Raw genomic sequence first — 20,628 nt, 5'->3', positions numbered from 1 at the left:
TCTTAGAGCTCCAAGATCGCACATCGTATCGTCACAATGTCAGCTCCTCCCTCCGTTTCTACACTGTCCTTATGTTTTTCCTTCACTAACCCTGCCATTCCCCACCAGTCAGTTAGAACTCAAGAAGCCTCTTGAATGAGAAGCAAAACATTTTCAGAGAAAACATGAAGAAAGTCCAGTTGCCTTTAGGAAAAAGCACTTTGTGGGCAATTAGAATAGTGAATATTAGTGTAATATATCTTTCAAAAATATTTAGCACTGCTATACCAACCACTAGAGAACCAGTTTGACTTAGAGGTTAAGACACCAGGATACAAAATGAAAGGTTGTGAATTCTAGTCCCACCTTAGACATGAAAGCTAGCTGGGTGACTTTGGGCCATTCTGGCTCAGGTAACAAGCCAGTCAGTCAATTCCTGTCACAAGTAATTGATCAACACTTTGGCTGACCTGAAAAAAGCAGATCTTGCACTATGCTAGGGACACGAAGGAGGAGATATATTAACCAATATAATCCCTTTTGAATCAGCTAAAGAACATTTAAATCCATAGAACCTTCCACACAGAGGCAAAGGAAAGACATCTGTAATGTGTTACGGACCATCTGTTTGCTCAGATCAATTTCAGGCATTCATTCTCCTAATTCACAAAATGAAATTAGAGCTTTGCTTACAGAGGCAAGAGTCTCAGGCTGGAGGCAATTAACTCTACAATGAGCTTAAAAGACAAAATAACATAAAAGAGAGGGGCAAATGAAGCACTAAACCTTGCCTGAAAATGGATTTCAGATTGTCTTCACTGATAAATACCAAAACAGATGTATACATTCATCTTACTTTTTATTATAAACTAATCTACATTTCAAGAAAAGCACTCTGCTGTAGAAGCCACTTGCCTATTGAACTATTCTGGAGTGAGAGATAAATTCAGGAAGTTGAAAAAAATTCTAAGCGACAATGAATGCACGTACATATTCATCCTAATTTAAGCATAAGAGTGGGAGAATGAGAAGGAAAGAAGCATCATTTTATTAGCCTACTTGAAAGGCCAGCTCCATCAAGACTTTTCTCTTCCTGATCTAAACTTTGTCCAGTTGATTATTTAAAAACAATATTTAAATTTAAGAGTTTGTGCCTGAATTTGCCTTCTCCCATTTGTTCACTATTCTTTTTAGACTGAAGAGATTAGTTTTTTTTCTGTGATGCTTTCTAGTAGGAAAGTGATAGTATAAAATAAAAAAATTAAACTTTCCATCTCTGGCATTCTTTTCTTCTAACCAAATCCAGGTAAAGATAAAGGTAAAGGTTCCCCTCACACATATGTGCAAGACATTCCCGACTCTTGTAACTCCCAGGCAGCTTCCAAGCAGGCTGGGAGGGACATAAGTGGTTGTTGCAAGGTGCATGAAGGGTCATTGGGATGTGACATGAGTGCAGTGGGGCTTGGATTGGCTTATGCACAGTACATGAAGGGCTGGTGTGGTGTGAGGATAATGGGGCTGAGAGTGAGTGCTGCAGGTTGGGGGGGGAACCTACCTGAGCAACCTACTACTCTTCCTACTTGTTTTCTTTGTGGGAAGCCAGCAGGGAAGATAGCAAATGTCCATCACAAGATTGCAGGATGCTGCAACCATCGCAAAGTGTGATCCAGTTGCCAAGGGCCCAGATCGCAATCATATGACCACATGGGGTGCTGGAACGGCCAGAACTTTGAGTACCAGCCACGAATATCATTCATTCAATGCCACTGTAAGCTTGAATGGTCACTGAAAGAATGTCAATAATTGAGGACTACCCCACAGTTTTTAGCATTTATAATTTTCATCGAAGGAAAAATTCTCCATCTCCTAAATATCTGAATCTCAATACCATGTCTGATTTTTCTAGTTCTTTCTTTGAGATGTAATTGTCAGAACTATAGATTGTTTTCCAAGTATTGAGATTTGAAAATATTGTATAAAGGTATTACAAAATCTTAATATTATTTATTTAACAAGCCCAAGACCAGAGTCCACCTGCTGTTTAGGGAAGTTATTGACTTGGTTCAAATTTTTGCAGGATCCCTTTTTTCATGACTACTAGCTTCAATACTCCTACCACTGTGTATGCCAACATCAGATTTTTTTACACAAATGTTTCCTTGTATTTGCTATTTTGTTGTCAGTCCTTTTAATTATCTCTCTCGAGTACTTTGCTTCCCCCCCCCCCAATTTTTAGCATTTTGAATTCTTGGTGCTATCCATCAGGTTGGTTCACCTGTAACTTCAAATCTTTATTAATTTGTTAAAAATAGATGACCTATTTTTTTTCCTCCTCACACAATAACAATTATTTATTTATATATACTTCAATACATAGTTTTGTTTTTAAGACAGTTTAAGTGGATAAGCCCTAATCTTTGTCCTTACAATGAAAACTGAGCATAACAATTTGGTATAGGGGAATATGGCCAGATCTGGGGCCTCCGCAAAAGCATTAGGTCACAAAGGGCCTGTGCATTGTGAGTTATCCACCATATTCTAAAAGGTTAGTGAGACTAGCTTGGCAAAAACCATGTTCATTTTTCTTCAGCAAGAAACATTTTATTTATTTTACTATGAGCTATCAAAATGACTTTCAATATAAATAATGACATTCAGTATCAAATTATATGAGCATCTTAAATTTTGATTATTTGAGAGTAAATCATTTGTTTAATTTAAATATTTTATATAAATAACTCTCTCGGGAGACTGTAGAAACAGAAATGGTTTTCCGCAGGAATTTCCTACATTTCCCAAACTTTATTAATGCTAAGGGTACATATTTACCTTTAAGGTAATCTTGGTATTCACAATCTCAATCTTCATGGGAATAACTTCAGGAATGACTTCATCTTCAAGGAAGAGTCCAATGCTAGAAAGAGATGATGTCAGCAGTTCTGTCTCATAGCTATGGATCAGCATATGAAAAAACCCATTTTGGACAGACAGAGGTGAGTGCACTGCAGCACTTGGTCCAATTTCATATCGTAAGCACACCTCAGGTTGGGTTTGGATAGTTTCAGTAGTTGTAGACCTCTCTGTGTTTGTATCTCCTGAAGAATAAAATCATTCCAACTGATAGTTTTCAGTAATAATTATACCATTACTATTACTATAAATAAAACATAGAGATCTGGATGGCAAAGGGAATGAACGGTTTGTAAAAAAGAAAACGTACAACGCTAACTGAATAATATTATAAGGGCTTAACGGCATGGCTGGCATTTGAACTGGATGCTAAGAATTTACCGCTAGAAGTTAGACAGGGTAAGGATAAAAACAAAATTGGGATAAAATTAATAAATATATATATTTAATAATTTTTTATTCTGTCATTCTTCAAAACTGCAGTTTGGTAGCAATATCCAAGAAATCCATGAAAACTGCAACCAAAATTTTTGGGGCCACAGACAGCCCTAGCTATACACTTCAGCTCTATCCACATCTGATAACAGCACTTATACACTATAATCAGGGGTATCAAATTCACATCGTCACGGCAGCATCATGTGATGTATCAGGACTTTCCGCCCCCTTTGCTAAATCGGGACGGGCATGGCCAGCGTGTGATGCATCTGGCCCATGGGCCACGAGTTTGACAGCCATGATATAGAAAGTTCTAAAGAAAAGTGACCCTGAACAGAAAATAAAGATTCTCCAGTTCAGGGTTAGTGGATGGGGGATTGTTCCCATATAATAATAATGTGCTAGGAAAGAAGAAGTGTGGTTGAAGCTAAAGAACAATTGGCTCTTTATGCTTCATCTCTCTTAAGGACCTAATAAGAGAAGAGCTGGGTTAATCAATGGTAGCAAAAATCGAGCAATCTGATAGTACCACTCATTATCAAGCAAATGCTTTACCTCCTATTTTCTTCAGCTCTGCTCATAACACTTAGAATTATGAAGGAACCTGGTATTAACTCTTAGCATGTCTGATTTCAAAAATTAACTGTTGTTTTTTTGTGCTCCATTGTTGATGAGAGGAAGCAAAGAGGGATTATTATTTCAATATCACTTATGTACTGAGACACACAACTGTGCTAGCAGAGAAAGATTTTATTTACACAGATTTGTACATTTGCATCAAAGCGGCCCAACGGTAGCTAAATACTTTGCTGGCAGCTAACATACCTGTGGGAGCATTCTGCAGATACTGCCACATGCTGATATTTCCCAAATGTTCAGGAGTTAGTTCCATAACTTGAAGAGCAAGTGTCATATCATTCCTTTTGGATTCTATGACACAATTCAATTCATTTGTCTTTAACACCAGCACAGAAACCTAAAACAGAAAGCTTAGAATAAATGGATGCTGCTCTCAGATGCCACAGAAAAACTGTTGGTAAAAAAACAAGACAAAAAAAAATATCACAAAAATCTGACCAACTGAGTAGTAGGGTCCTGCGCACTCAGAGAAGCTGAGCTGTTAACACACGTAGATCCTCTTTCTTCGTCTCCCACTGAGCTTGGTCTAATGTCTTTATCATTAAGCATCTGGGGAAGTTGTCCTAAGGTAAGAAGATCAAGACTGGGCTCTGAAATTAAAAAAAAAACATTTTAAATATTTTCTTAGCACAAAAAAGATTATAAGAATTCTGGGGAGGGGGAAGGCTGCAGTTCTTCAGTACTAATTCTAGCATGAGTTATCTAGAATTCTGACTTCTTTTGCCCCCCCCCAAAAAAGAAAGTTTTAAAACTGAAATAAAGAATATTATAGTATTATTATTACAGTTGATTGCAGTCAGCCAGATGTTTAGAGTGGATTTGACATTTTTAATCCACTTATCCTTCCCAAGGCCTTTGAATAAACAGATGTTGTTGTTTAATGTTGTTAAAGATATCATTGCAAGTTGTAAGCTGTTCCAAGTAAAATTGCTTTTTTGCAAATGACTGATTTTGTTAATGCCGAAGGTGTTTAGGTGATGTTCTAGATTTCTCTCTCCCCCCCCCCCAAATCTCTCTCTCACATGAACACACACACTCTCACAATTCACTGGCTTTCAAGCTTAAAGGAGGCCAAACGACTCAATCTTCTGCTTTTTGAACCAGCACCTTAACAACTATATCAAACTGAGTCACTTCTATATCTTTGCATAAAAATGAGTAACATTTAGATTTGAATACAATAATTTAAAAAATGGATTCAATTCCAGTGCAACATCTTGGTAGAAATTATGAGTGGTTCCTCTAATATTGTCATATTCAGGACATTTTGAAGAACTTTATTTGCCTACATATACCTGTGATTTATTGCCCTTTTTATTGATCAGTCAACACTGGCAGCACATAACCAATTGTCATAAATTTAAAAAACTAAGTAGCTTTTGCCCTTGTTAGTCTTTAAATAGGGAACGATTTGTGAAGTTTAAGATTATAGGCTAGACATCAATGTTAAACAAAAATATCAGAAAGGTTATTGCTTGACTTAAGAATAGTTTTATTTAATGGGGGAAATGACTTAAAGAAAACAAAAAAAGTAGAGGAGAATATATGTAGCTTAGGGTGAACTGTGGAGTCCTTGGTGATCTCTGAGCTCAGTTGTTCATTTGCAAGACATTTCATTCCCCAACTAGGTAACATCATCAATGGCATGATATTATGTAGTTGGGTACTGGAATGTTTGTAAGCAAATAACAAAGCTCAGAGGGCACCAAGTGCTAAATATAAGTCCCATGTTTCATCATCTTGATATTTGATTTTTGGTTTCTGTTACTTTGGTAAGGGTTATCAACAGCAATTACATGACCATCAAAATCTATGACAAGAAAAAAATCTCACCATCAAAACACTCAACAAGGAGACTGTGTAAACAATTTTTTGCGATCAATTTTAGCTGGTCCCAATGGAATTCCAAATGCCCAGTTAAAACTCGAGACAGGAATGCTGTTAATCCAGGTCAGAGCCTGGAAGATGACGGTAATATACTGGCTTAAAATGCAATTCTTTCCAATTGGACTGACCCCCCCTTAATTTTAACAGATAATTTGTCTTCTCCCTGGAAACAGGCAGTGGAGTATAAGTTGACTTCATATGGGGTCACTCTACAATTTTTAATATCAATAGGCTATGATCAAGCCAAATAATTATCAAAGAATAAGCGATGTAGAGTTTCAGACCAAAGTCAACATTTGTCCCAACATGACAGAATGTGAATAAATTAAGGGACATGGAAATCAGCATGTTATCTGCAAAACCTAATATTCTCCAAGTTGCGAAAAGCATTTTTAAAGCTAGTTAAAATACTCTTCCACCAGCAGTACTTCAAGGCAGGTATAATAAAACTCCCCATAGCAGAGTGCACCTGCCTATGTGGCAATAAGGAAATTGAAACCACCTCACACAAATTATTGTTATATTGCTAATTTCAGAGGAATATAAAGTTTATTTATATTTCACCTCAATAGATAATACCCAGGGATAGTAGATATTTTTTTCTGACTCATCTTCTCCAGGATGACTCACTACATAACCTATGCACAGATGAATTTTGTGCTGCCACAATGAAAATAAGAAAAAATGGTTGAAGTGGTTTAAGAAGTTCTCACTTTTATCCATCACTTTTAGATTTTTTTCCAAACATAATCATTTAACAGACCAGATTATATAATTCCCAACATTACTACTGCCATACCTTCTTGGAGCTGCTAAGGGTAACAGCAACATGTAGCTCCCCGCCAATTCCTTATACCTATTAGATATAGATCAATGCCCACTAGACGCTCTGCTCTACCTAGCCTTTTAAAAAACATATTCTTTTAATTAAAAAATGAGAGAGAAATTTGTCATGTAAGAGAAAGTACTAGCATATTTATTTATGGGAATACCTTTGGGCCCAACACAGGTTCCACTGGGATGATAGATACCAACCATTCTGGTAAATGATTGACTTATGATGACTCAACACAGCAGCTGTTTTGTGAATATGCAAGGTAGCCATTTGTAAGTCATCCTCTAAAATACTAAATGTTTTTACTTTACGATTCCATTAAGTTCCATTTGATGAATTTGTAATGATCAAAACCCAATAAGGTCTTATTACCTGAATCCATAAGCATAACAAAGCCATCACTGCCATCACTATCTAATGACAGTCTATCTTCAAGACCACTGCCATCTAATGAATTGGTATCAAAGGAATGTTGCGAAGCAGTCTTCTTCATGGAGGAGAAACGTGCACTTTCACTATTACTTCCTACTTGATTCACTGCTGCCTCTTCAGGTTTTGGTGAAAGATCTCTGCTGACAACCACAGATCAAAATTTGTTGGTGTTAATGAACATAGTCATCATGGGAACCTACAGATGTGGCCATAAGTGTTGCTGTACCTTCACTTTTTCTAGAAAGTCCCAATTTGTCATGAAGAAAATTACATTTGACAGAAGTAGATGACATCCACCATTCTTTATTCTATAGCCCTTTGGTTTTGGTTTAACATATTCTTGTAATTAAAAAGTTGCACAGACATAATTATTGGTGGCTCTTAGAAGCTAAGTGACATTATTAAATTTTAGTAATCCCTCAAGCAGATTATTTCCTAAAATGCATGCTGAAAAGCCACAGTTCTTCTGGGAGACTGTCCTTTGGCCAGATGAAACAAAATTAGAGCTTGTTGATAAGTCACAGCAGTTCTGTGACTTATGTCACAGTTGTGTGTTCACAGGGAAGAAAATGATACTTTTAAAGAAAAGAACACTGTCCCTACAAATGAATCATGGATGAAGCTCCATAATGTTATGGGGCTGCTTTGCTGCCTCTGGTACTGCCTTTTACGCCTTGCTGGATACAGTGAAATCAGAACATTATCAAGATATTCTGGAGTGAAATATAGTGAGAAACCAGGATAATAACCTAAAACTTACATCTCAGAGAATGTTAACAAAACCAACAATGGCTGAAAAATAAACACCGGTTTGTTCTGAAGTGGGTGCTTGCTATGAGTTCTGATCTGAATCCAATAGAACAAAGCTGAAAATCCCAGTTGGGAGAAGAACCCATCAAACATGAGATAACTGGGAAAATTTTGCTCAAATGGAATGGAATGGAACGAATTGCCAATTGAGAAGTGTAGAAATATTATTCAAGGCTCTAGAAAGAGTTTGACCGCAGTTATTGCCTCAAAAAGGTGTGCTATAAAATATTAGTTTATGAGTACCAATAATTATGTCCGTGCCCAGTCATACCTCAAAAGTAAAGCATCTATGGAATAATGAACAGTGGATGCTGTTCACTTGTGTCAGTTTTAATTTATTGAATTGGAATTACAGATAATCCTTGATTTATGACCATAATTGAGCCCAAAATTTATGTTGCTAAGTGAGCCATATGTTAAGTGAATTTTCCCCATTTTACAACTTTTCTTGCCACAGCTGTTAAGTGAATCACTGCAGTTGTTAAGTTAGTAACATGGTTGTTAACTGAATCTGGCTTTGCCATTGACTTTTGCTTGTCAGGTCGCAAAAGGGGATGACATGACACCAGTGCACTGTAACCTTCATAAATACAAACCAGTTGCCAAGTATCTGAATTTTGATCATGTGACCATGGAGATGCTGAAACAGTCATAAGTGTGAAAAACTGGCATAAGTCACTTTTTTCTCAGTGCTGTTTTAACTTTGGACAGTCATTGAATGAACTGTTGTAAGTTGAGGACTACCAGTATTTGGGAAAAGTTGAGGAGTACCAATACCTTTGGCCACATCTGTATATATTACACATGCAGTTTTGTATCTTGCAAGAAAAAAACACATCACAGTTCCTGCTTTCCTACTTCTCTGAGAGGAATAGCAGATACATTTGGTCTCACTGGAATCAAATGCTATTTCCTATAAGCAGTATTTTACCACACCCACCCACTCACAAGAATAAATACAAAGATGAATTAGAAGACAGAAATGAGCTGCTTCAGTGGCTTCAGTGTATGGAATGAAAGGGACATTTTGCCCTCTCAAATGTTACATGGCTAGCAGTAATTACCTCTATTGAGTTTAAAAAATAGCAAAGATATAAAGATATCTAAATAGATTGTTTTAACTGACACTTTCCATAATACCATTTGTAATTCTGAAAAAATAGGGTAAACTCCAAAACTCTAGAGAGGAAAGGTGGCAACGATAAATTAATTACAAGAGGGGGCTAAAAGACTAGCATAGTAAAAATACCAGGAGATTTATCTAAAGACAATCTACAATGTTCACAGCTTGTTTGTAAAATTCTAAAACTACAATTCATTAATATCATAGCAGAGAAGTTCATCCTAAAGCCAGCATATGGAATAAATGAAGGGCAGGCTCTCTTAGTGACAAGATTTTTAGAAAAAGTGTAATCAAAAGGAACTATAATCAAAGGGCTATAAATATTTAAATAGCAGGGAAAAGATAAAGTAAAAACGAACTCTGGATTACACTTGCCCAAACCACATAAAAGAAAGAACATAAGATAGTAATAATCACTATTATCCTAATTGTTGTATTAGTTTAAAGTTTTACTCACTTGATTTGGGGGTGGAACAGCATTTTCTGCATAGTGGAAGCCATTTTTTCCTTGCTCAAGCTGAAAGCATCTTTTGTTATTGACACGGCTTCTTTAGTGAGGTCCATTGTAACATGCAAGGCTTCCTTGGTGGCATCCTTTGTTATATGCAATGCACTACATAACTCCAACTCCATGTTTCTCAATGGAATCAACTCTTCTTGCCCATTAAGAGAGACATGTATACCACCTAAAGGATCTACAATGGAAGATGGTCTGGAAGGAAGAACTTCAGAAGTCTTAGGAAGGTTGATGTGCTCATACTGTTTTTCTGCATCAAGGATTTCTTCAGCTTCATGTGCTTCTTCTACAGGACTCCTCTGTCCAGTGGCTTGACTATGAAATTCTTCTTCCGTCAAAGATCCATCAGTTTGAGATTTCACCATTCCGTTTTGCGATGCAGTCATATTTCTATCTGTATTCTCAGTTCCAGTATCTTCTGACATTTTTATGGGACTACTATTTTCCTTCTCGGAGCTAACATCTGACTTCGGCTCTTTGCTTTCAGCAATTAGTCTTTCCCTACTCTCTGAAGCTGAGAGTTCAGATTCAACTAGACTGGTAGTATCTGAATCTATAGATCTCGGTTCTAGTGAAGAACCAGGAACAGGATGCATTAGCAAAGCTACCTCAGTACTGTTGAACATGATGCCTATGCAAGTGGTTATGGAATCTAAAGGCGACCCCGTTATTTCCTGGGTATCTAGGGTAAATTGCTCTTGAAAAGTCTGTAGTACTTCTTTCATCCGAAGTAGCATCAAATATTGATAATGATTGAGTTGCACCTTCACATTTGTACTTGAATACAGAAGAACATGGACATCAGCAGATATTTCCAGATCATTATCATTTCCTTCATCATCAACAGTACAACTTTCTTCCAAGACTTCCTTTGCCTCTGGGGTAAGGTAGATACTTCTCAAATTCTGCTCAGTCTTTGATCTTTGGCAGAATTGCTCCTCACCGGAAAAGACCTGGTTCTCAGTATGATTACTAAAAGTTGTGGAAGATTTAAGTCTAACGTTTGAGGTAGATGAAACCTTCAGCATTGCTGCCTGGGCTTGTTCCCATTTCTTTGGGAGGCAAGCCCACACACAGAGTGGAAATGGGTAGATAAAGTTAAGGGGCTGTCCTTTGGAACTTTTGGTCCCCTCAAAGTCCAAGGACACCTGGGTAAAATTAACAGACCAAAGATCTTCAAAAATGGAAGATTTGCCAGGAAAGTGGCAGAAATCTGTGTGCTGCTGGACATTGGTATCCACTTGGTATGCATGACGAAGAAAGAGAGTATGCAAGAGACTAAAGTTGTCCTGAAATTTAGGGAATTTGGTATAGCTAGAATGGAAGAATTCAGAAGCAGCAAATCTACGGAACAGGTTCTGCAGGGCTAAACAGCTGCAATGAGGTGCATGCCTTGTATTAGTAGCTGTCACTTCTGATGTGGATATAGAGAGACACTGGGGACGGTCCTGGTGTTCAATTACTTTTTTGTCCACTGGGATGTTTACCTGTATGAGGTACAGAAAGAATAGTAAGAATGATCTATATGGCTGTAAAAGTACAGAAATAAAACATGATGTAAGTGAGTATTTAAAAATGCTTACAGCATACTACTAACATTTATCTTGATTGCCAGTTATTTATCTTAGCAATAGGAAACTGAAGCTGACAGCTTGTGATCTACATGAGGCCACACAACTCTGTTATGTCTGAGTAAGGAAAAAATGAAATTTTCCAAACCTAACATATGATTTCACAAGACATTTGTAGTCTATATAACAGAAATACACTGTTTAAACAGTTTTACCATAATTAGAAGACTCCAGTAATCTTTTTCTATTATTTAAAAACTTGTACTATAAGTACTAGTACAAGGGGAATTTTACTTCATAAAGCTTGTAGAAGGAGTGTCATCTTATATGGTAGCAAAATATCTGGAGTCTAGTAACAACTTTTTCAACTAACAAATTTATTAAAAGACATAAGCTTTTGTGAGCTGCATAAGAAGCATGTGCCTTTTAACAAAAATTGTTAGTTAGAGAGGTGCTATCAGACTTCTGATTTTTTTTCCTTTAAGTAACTAGGATATTATGTTGATTGACTTTGTCTGATTTTCATATGGGTTATAATACAATGATGACATTGCAATAGTAAAAATTACCCCTATATGAGTAACAATAAAACTCAATTAAAGTGACTGCAAGAAATGATCCAGTTAAAATACTATCAGTGAATGCAGGACCAAATACAGGGGGTTGCAAGAGATCTATAGGCTGTCAGTGGATAAGACAAACAAGCGTACCTGGGCTTTTCACAGATTGTCTTATTTGAAATGTAAAAATTTCATACAAATGATCAATCTTAATTATCAACAATATTTATCAATGAGTCACTTTCTCTCCGATTAGGAGATTTTTATGATTTTCTACAATACAGCACTGAAGAAAGCTGTCAAATGTTTCACTAACTCCACAGGAAGAAAGATCCAAGAGCTTGTTCCACTAAAAGAAATTCTCCCTCATTCATCCTCTTTACCTCAAGATCTTTTTGTCTGCCTAATTTGAGACACAGTAGAAGCAAAAGCAAATAAACAAACCTTTAACATAAAGCCATCCAATCGAATATCAATGTGTTCCTCCCTTTTTCCAGAGCTCTCTAGCTTGTATATAGCTTTAAACTGTTGTAGACTGCGATAGAGATCAAGGCAGAATAAATTCACCCAAAGCATGCTCCTTGTGTCCAAAGTGAAAACCAAGCCATTCATCTGCAAGTACAAGTTTGGACTTGGGACTGATGAAAAGAAAAAATATATATAGGTTAGTGTTCCATTGATTCTTGTCTCCAATAGCAATCAATCTTGAAACCAATTTTGAACCATTTAGATCAACGACTGGCCATGTTAATTGGGTATGATATGGGATTGTAGTCAAAACATGTGGAGAACTTTCATTAGGGAAGGCTGCCTTAAATAGGGCTACAGCAGCGGTCTCCAACCTTTGTGGCTTGACAGCCCAGCTGGCGAGGGGGAAAGGGGAACTGGGCCATATGACCAACGGGCCAGTGGAAACATGTATGCATCATCCCGCTGCTCATGCGAGTGGAGCTGCGTGCACATAAGAGATGGTATTCTACTGGTTCAGACCGGATCGCCCGAACCAGTAGCGGAAATTGAGGGTGGCTCCACCCACCCGCACCTGGCTCTATGGTATCCCATTTAGATCCTTTTTTCGCCAAAAGTGCATGCACGGAGATGGAGCGTGTGCTCACATTTGCAAACCGATAGGGAAGATAAGTGTATACCACCCCTGGCGCACATGTGCTTGCCAGCCCGCGTCTCATACAGCCCAATTCTGAACAGGCCACAGCCCAATAGTAGGCCATGGCCCGGGATTTGGGGACCCCTCATCTAGAGGGATGCCTCATGCCCCCTACAGGCCTTCTTTGGACAAATTTCCGAATCCCCAGGTAGACAGAGCATACTCCTAAAATGTAATGAAGAAGTAGAAAGAATGAAATGCTTCCAGGTAGAGAACTCAAATGAAAGGGCTGTGCAACTGCTATTCTAATACAAGATTATTATTTTTTTTGCATTAAGAGAAACATGATGGAAATGAAAGGGAAATGTGTTAAGCTGAAAAAAATAGTAATGTTGATACTTTTATCAAATTTCATAAAAGATTAGAGAAATATGATTCCTGAGATCATCACCTGGAAAAGTAGTGTGGTCTGGAAAATAGTACTCTGTGAAAACTATATGGATTGCTGACGTATGTTCAGGAAGATTCAATAACTTCCTCCTACATGAAAGTAATGTTGAAGGTTTCTTACTCTGCTGTCCAGCTGTAGAAACCTGGAAAGCAACAGAAATATTGTATATGTACGTAGGTACATACATATGAATTATGACAGTGATACTCTTTGGATTTTTACACTTAAGTATATGTAATCTAGGACATAAAATGAAAGATTTTAGAAGAAAAGCACCAGTCATTGAAATGTTTGAAATACTATTACACAGTACTTTTCAAATAGTATATTCTTGTGTTATAAGTAATCAGTTTGGTTTTCTGGGAACATGAACAGAATGTGAGATAGAAATTTGAACTGACACTTATTCCCTTTCTTTTTTCTTTTTTGGGGTGGCAAACTGTTTTGCTCTAACACAGTTCTTTTTTTAATTAATGATTTAAAAAAATACAAACCATAAAAGACAGAAGCTATATCAAAATAATAAGGTAGTAAAATATAATAAGGAAAATCCAAGGACATGTAATCCTCATTTAGTAATTGTCTTCTTTAGTAACCATTTGAAGTTATGACAGTGATAAAAAAGTAACTACAATAATAAATCCTCACATTTACAACCTTTATAGGTCTACAGAATAAAAGAAAGTGGAAGGTCAATTTGTTTTGCTTATCAAGTTGCTATTCCTACCATGGTTGCTAAACAAGGACTACCTATATGCAAACATGGGATCTAAAATATCAATATCTTTGTTAGTTAGAGAGTTATATAAAATGTGTTGTGTCATTTCTTAAAGGAAAAATGAAATTACTATTAAGCTTTAAACTAAGAGTATACTATAAATCACTAACTAGAATTACAGACTGTCATGAATTAGACCAATATTAAAAATCTAATTTCTTATAAAGTTGAAATATAAACTCTACTGTAAATGTGAAAAATCATAAAATATGATCTGCGATGATACCAGTTAAAAATCAAACTTGAAAAAAATTAATCAGACATATGTTTTTAGTTATTTCTTCTTTAAAAATCAGAAATACATAAGCAGATATTTATGATTTGGCTCTGAAAGGAAGAAAATTAAGAAATTGACTTAAGCTTTTACAAATCTTACTGGATGAAATCATATTTATAGAAGATGACAACGATCCCTTGTTCTGGTCTGGCCCATCATGCCCCACCAATGACAATGAATAGGATCACTGGGATAAATAATTATCTACTCCTAGCAGAGGTAAGTTCCTACTGGTTTAGACCACTATTAGTTTTGCATGCCAATAAAAATGCTTTGTTGCATCTCTCTCCAAATGTTCCGATACCTTAGTTAAGTGGCATTTTCCCATATCAATAGCAACAAGACACAGATGAGGCAACATATCTGTGTGATATTCACTTTTCCATATAAATGTTAGAACTTTACCTGATGAATATCCAGATCATCAACTCGAACAACTAGGCAACTGGATCGGAGTCTATTCCATGCAGGCCGTTGGTGTCCTAGCAGGGTATGAGGTGGTGGGCTGTTCTGATGTAAGCCCTTCTCTGTAGAGCTTTTTGGAGAACTAGAAACAGCATCTTAAAACAAAACCATTATAATAATCAGAACAAATTCTTCCTTTTAGCAATTAAAATAAATCCTTAAGCTTAGAAGTATTGTCCTCTGCTATTCTCACTCTCAGTTCTTTATTTGCATGAAAAGTACCGAATCAACAATACTGAATGCAACTAATAGAGAACTTTATGTGCTTGAAAATTCTACTTTAAAAAACAGTCCCTAGCAGAGACTCAGAAGTTATAGCTTGCCTTATTTGTAAGTTATTTCCATAACTGCCTCTTTGGTATTGTCCTTCCCTTGACTAACAGAAGAAGGCTTTTTGATTGAGGATATTTTAAAATACCTTAATATGCAGAAGTTATCATTACGACTCACCAATGATTATGGGCAACAAAACTTCAGAACTATCTTCCCACATTCAATACATACAGATGTTCTCATGAAAAAATTGCCAAATGGAAAAGACATATATAAATATATATACCCTGTTTCCCAGAAAATAAGACCTCCCCAGATAATAAGCCCAATCGGGATTTTGAGTGCATGCACTAAAATAAGCCCTCCCTGAAAATATTGCAACACAGCAGCAGCCATGAGGTGACCATGCTCACCACCTCCGGCACCTTAAAAATAATACGACCTCCCTGAAAATAAGGCCAAGCGCTTATTTCCGTGGGGTGGGGGGGATTTCAAAATAAAATGTCTTATTTTTTGTCTTATTTTCGGGAAAACATGGTATATCTGATTTAGATTCCAGGGTTTAGCTTTCATAAGCTCTTAAAGTATTAGAACCATCACCATTCCAGTTTGAAACAAGAGAAAGTCTACTTTTCTCATGAGTGGGTGCTTTTAAGTACAGTTACACTGAACCAGAGGTGGGTTCCTACCAGTTCGCACCTATTAGGTAGAACCGGTTCATCAAATCTACCGAACCGGTTAGAAGAGGTTCCACCAGTGGACCCGGAAAGCAGGCCACACCTACAGAAGAGGATCCAAAAAATTTTGAAACCCACCACTGCACCGAACCCAGATGTGTATGCATTATTTCTGACATATCATACCACTCCTATTCCTAAATTTCACTTTTTAATGAGACACATAAGTTGCACAATGCAATATGGATGTTTCAACAGTAGTTTATTTATATAAAAGGTGCCTTGTCTTCACTACTCAGAAGTATTCAGAAGTTGTAGTTGTAGTTTATTCAATTTGTATGCCGCCCTATTCCCAAGGGACTCAGGGCGGCTAACAACCAAGGGGGGAAGGGGATACAAATAGGAAAATAAAGACAAACAAATTAAAACGACAAACAAAGTTAAATGAGGTTTTGAGTGAGCAAATACAGAAGAGACAAGTAATCAAAAGAAGTGCTTTGGTAAATATGAGCACATCTGAAGAACCTTTTTTGAATGGTTAACAAAGTCATGCTGTTGCTAAACCTTGTATGTTTGCTCTGAAAGCTGCTCCCAGCCATCTGCAGCTGCAAAACCTTGATAAGGAACCTTGAGTTACCTTGTCTCTTTTTCAAGGGAGATTCCTTCTCTGCAGTTTTAAAGGAGGCAGGACTTATTTCTTCACTATATTTTCCCATCTTGTTTTGGAATTCATTCACTAGTTTTTTTGCCCAATGTTCCCAGGTCTCCATGGCATCGCAATATCGCACCCAATGTCTGCAGCTATCACCTGAATAAAATAGGGAATTTAAATTGACAAAATGACAATAGTTCTGTCATTCAGCTCATTTCATTTTTGAAGACATATTTCTAATTTGAACCTCTCCGATCAACCAAGTTAAAAGGTTTTGTTGTTGTTAACTGGACATTTAATTTTCTTATCTGAAAATGTATTAAGACGAAATCTGTTTTCCATTGTTCAGTAGCTTAACAAATGTTGCCATTTGATTCCAAACCACATTCTTAAAACCATTCCTATCTCTAATGGAATTTGTACACAGTAAATGGGTATTTGTTACTCATAGTTTTGCTCAGTAATGTTGACTTCCCTCAATGTCTTCTTTGTTAAAGGAAATATTATCTGCCCACTTTTAAACAGAATAGAAGTGGAAGGGACCTTGGAGGTCTTCTAGTCCAACCCCCTGCTCAATGCAAGAGGCCCTATACCAGTAATGGCGAACCTTTTGGGCACCGAGTGCCCAAACCGGAACATGTGGGCATGCGCGTGCGTGCCGGAGCACCAGAAACCTGAAGACCAGCTGGCCATCACTCACATGCCTGTTTTTTGGGCTGTTTTCAGGCTGTTTTTCAGGCTGTTTTTGGCCTGGAAAACGGCCCAGAAACAGCCTGTTTTTTGGCCATTTTCCAATTCCCGCAAAGACCAGCTGGCCAGTGCACATGTGCGTGCCGGAAACCAGAAGAGCAGCTGGCAATGGTGCGTGTGCCCACAGAGAGGAATACCATTTCAGATAGGTGGCTGTCCAGTCTTTTCTTAAAAAAACCCCGTAATGAAGCCCCTACAATTCTTTTAAAAATAATAGTATAAAGAATGACACAATTCACTATTTTTTCTCCCATCGCAATTATATGACTTTATTTAAATTTAAGTAAAGTGCCATTAATGCTGAGCATTCTATTCCTGATTCTTCAGGAACAGGCTGGATGTTCAGCTCTTCCTCCATTGCAGCAAGTTTAGACAAAAGCTAACAATATCCCCTGCGTTTTCCCACCTACCACACTCATTTCACTTGCTATCATAGAATATTAGTGCTGATACAATATCTCACTAATTTTGCAACATACCTGCCCAGTGGAAAGGATAATAGTCAAAGCCCATCTTCCTAAAAGTTAATTGCATTGCACCTCCCACTATACCATGTTTGGAAGCACCTGTGGTAAAATGGAATTAAAATGAGACAAATCCTGGTTGCTGTATACCTAGTTTAGACAAACAGAATATGAATTGGTACTCTAAATAAAATACATTGTTTTAATCATAAATAAATTAGGTTTCACCTCTTGGAATATTTTTTTTAAATGTCAATAATCCCTCACCATCTATTTTTATTGAGATTTTTGTTTTAAAAATATTTTCATTAGATTCTTCAAAATATTGTCATATAGCATGATTCTAATTAGTTATCTAATTAAATAACTAAGCTGAATGATACCCATAAGCATAAAGATACTTATAGCACCCTCCCTTGATGCTTGCAGGTCTCTCTACCTAGATTAGTCTTCTTTTAACATTCTTTTAACAAACAAACGAATATGAACCTACTGTGTTAAAAAGCATTTTATTTCCAATGTAGGCCAAAGCTACAGTATTTAGGCTCCATTAGAAAAATGGGGAATGTGTCTGCAGCCTAATATTGTTCGGGAGAAACATCTGTACCCCAAAAATAAAAAGGAACAACACATGGCATTGGGGGAGGGGCAAGAAGAGATGGTGGGGAGCTATTTCACTAGTTAACAATTTCATTTGTGAATACAGAATTCCCCACAGCATCCTTATTGTAACTGTACCTAACATTCCAAATGTGCTCATGAGCTCAAAACAGAGTTCTTGCTACTGAAATGATTTTATAAAAAAGCTGGAATGGGGAAGAAAGAGGAAACAGAGGAACCAAGCAGAAACATCTGCTTAAAATTTCTGCACATGTCACTAGGAAAAAACAACAACACCCGTCACGCTAGTCTCCCAATTTCAGCCCAGGGAAAGCTACCTGTTTCTCGAGTGTGGCTATCATCACAGATGTGAAGGTCCAGACGGGAAATAAGAAGGTGATAGGAAGACTCTTTCATATCATACATCTCAAAATACTGGCTGATAGCTTTATGGGTGCTGCCAAATGACTGTGGCCAAGACTGTTGGGTACTGGGAATAGGAGGTGTGATCTGTAATACAGAAAAATTAAGTACTAATTTACACCGATGCAGAACCCAAGAGGAACAATGGAGATGGCATCGTATCAAAAGACCTCAAATCATCCTATGGAAACAGAAAAATAGGTTTTGAAATACATTAATTTAAGGCAGAATTTCAAATTCAAATCTCTGAATGAATATTAATAAACAGAAAGCCAAACCGGAAAACAGAAAGCCAAACTGGATCTGGGATAATTGTTAAAGACCAATGTTGTGGTTATTGTTGTTGTTTTTGCAGGAGCAATGTGGGATGAAGGGAGGAATGTCATTATGCCTCTTTCCTAAATTAAAATCTAGAAAATATAGCAAACACAGTCTGGAAAAATGAGTGTTTATTTATTTGTTTATAAAATTTATTGTCTGCTCATCTTACCATAGAGTAACAATTATTGAGAATATGATTGAAGCGAAGGAAATATGAATGAAAGATTAGCTGTCCCTCACCTCTAGTCAACCACCCAGCCTCAAAGGCTCAGACTTTAGAATCTGTAGCCTTCCAGATGCAGCTTGATTTTTAATTATCTACTTAATATTCATCTCCACTTCCTCTTTTTAGTCATTAATAAAAATGTTGAGGAACACAGTATGCAGGAATTATTCTTGCATCTCATTTGACCTTGCCCTGGATGAGGAACCATTGATGAATATTCTATTATTGAGTATGGTTTGCCAATCAGGTGTGAAACTAACACCTAATGCTGTTCACTCACATTTAAGCAGCTTACTAGTGAGACAATAAAAACAACCATTTCCAGGGCTCTACACTTTCCTGGTAACTGGTACACTGACACGGTGGCTCCCAGCTTCTGCCAACCTAGCAGTTCAAAAGCATGTAAAAATGCAAGTAGAAAAATAGAAAACACCTTTGGTGGGAAGATATCAACATTCCATGCGCCTTTGGAGTTTGGTCATGCTGGCCACATGACCACAGAGACGTCTTCGGACAATGCTGGCTCTTCGGCTTTGAAATGGAGATGAGCACTGCCCCCTAGAGTCAGGAACGACTAGCACATATGTCCAAGGGGAACCTTTACCTTTACTTTTACACTTGCCTGATAATTTGTCTTTATGTGTTCCACAAAAGTATTTTTCATTTTAAGGTAATTGCTGGGTTCTTTATTTATCTAATATTGAAGAGCCACAAAGTAATGGTTGTGTAACTATGCTTGGTGCTTGGTTTTATGGTACTCCTGATACAATCTTATATGTATATGTTTTTATATCATTGTATTACTCTTTTCTTTTTTAAAAAAAATACTGCCTTTAGTAATTGGGCAGCTATCTTGATTAAATAACTAACTAAATAAAGCAATATACTGTGCCACATCCTGAGTCAACATTCATTGTCTTTAGGGGGAAAAGTAAAGCAAACTCTCTCTGCCAGCTTACCATTGTCTTTGCTTGTAGATAGCTAGCAGGGAAGATAACAAATGACAATCACCTAATCATGAGTGGCTGCAGCTGCCACAAATGGGAACCAGTTGCCAAGTGTCTGAATCTTAATCATGTCACCATGGAGCACTACAGTAGCAGGAACTGCAAGGACCTTGTAAGTACCACTCATTCACTGCCATTGAAACTGGTGACTAAACAAGTGGTCTTTAACCAAGAACTACCTGTACAGTTTACTATGTAATCTTATGAGAAGCAACATAGTAACTATTGGAAGAAGAGAAAACAATATTACTGTTTGTTCTCCTCTTGCTAATAGTTTTTTTTAAATCCCAGTATGTGACTCATATTCACATAATGTCCAATTTGGATCCATTCCTACATATCTATGGAACAACATATGCTTCTGCTATTTTGGCAACTTAAAGCTTTGTGAGCTATTATGCCCTTTGTGGTTTGACACCTGCAAATCTGATGGACTCCTTACTCCAATCAAAATTGGT

At 37.1% G+C, this 20,628-nt stretch overlaps 1 protein-coding gene across 6 annotated transcripts in view; it reads right to left on the bottom strand.

Annotated features, from left to right (window-relative positions):
- Positions 1-20,628, bottom strand: part of BLTP3A (bridge-like lipid transfer protein family member 3A) — a 69,063-nt gene that overhangs the window by 9,851 nt on the left and 38,584 nt on the right. For 4 of the 6 annotated variants that reach the window (XR_015697315.1, XM_014070723.2, XM_014070725.2 and 1 more), the window contains 11 exons: positions 18,532-18,703; positions 17,609-17,695; positions 16,365-16,535; positions 14,718-14,872; positions 13,258-13,399; positions 12,146-12,339; positions 9,511-11,057; positions 7,061-7,260; positions 4,405-4,556; positions 4,153-4,303; positions 2,809-3,074 (listed from right to left, as the gene is read on the bottom strand). Coding sequence is in view for 5 of the 6 variants with exons in the window: in XM_014070723.2 (XP_013926198.2) it covers positions 2,809-3,074; positions 4,153-4,303; positions 4,405-4,556; positions 7,061-7,260; positions 9,511-11,057; positions 12,146-12,339; positions 13,258-13,399; positions 14,718-14,872; positions 16,365-16,535; positions 17,609-17,695; positions 18,532-18,703 (3,237 nt within the window). In the remaining variant the exon portion in view is untranslated. Of the gene's footprint in view, positions 1-2,808; positions 3,097-4,152; positions 4,304-4,404; positions 4,557-7,060; positions 7,261-9,510; positions 11,058-12,145; positions 12,340-13,257; positions 13,400-14,717; positions 14,873-16,364; positions 16,536-17,608; positions 17,696-18,531; positions 18,704-20,628 lie in introns of those variants that run through there. The other 2 variants (XM_014070724.2, XM_087719940.1) reach the window with 2 other exon arrangements.

This window comes from Thamnophis sirtalis, unplaced genomic scaffold (genome assembly GCF_051295495.1).
Source record: "Thamnophis sirtalis isolate CommonGarterSnake01/CBP01778 unplaced genomic scaffold, rThaSir2_p1.2 scaffold_7, whole genome shotgun sequence".
In the NCBI taxonomy this organism is placed as follows: Eukaryota; Metazoa; Chordata; class Lepidosauria; order Squamata; family Natricidae; genus Thamnophis; species Thamnophis sirtalis.
The sequence above is the reverse complement of the archived record's forward strand: the minus strand, read 5'-3'. Positions and strand labels throughout refer to the sequence as shown.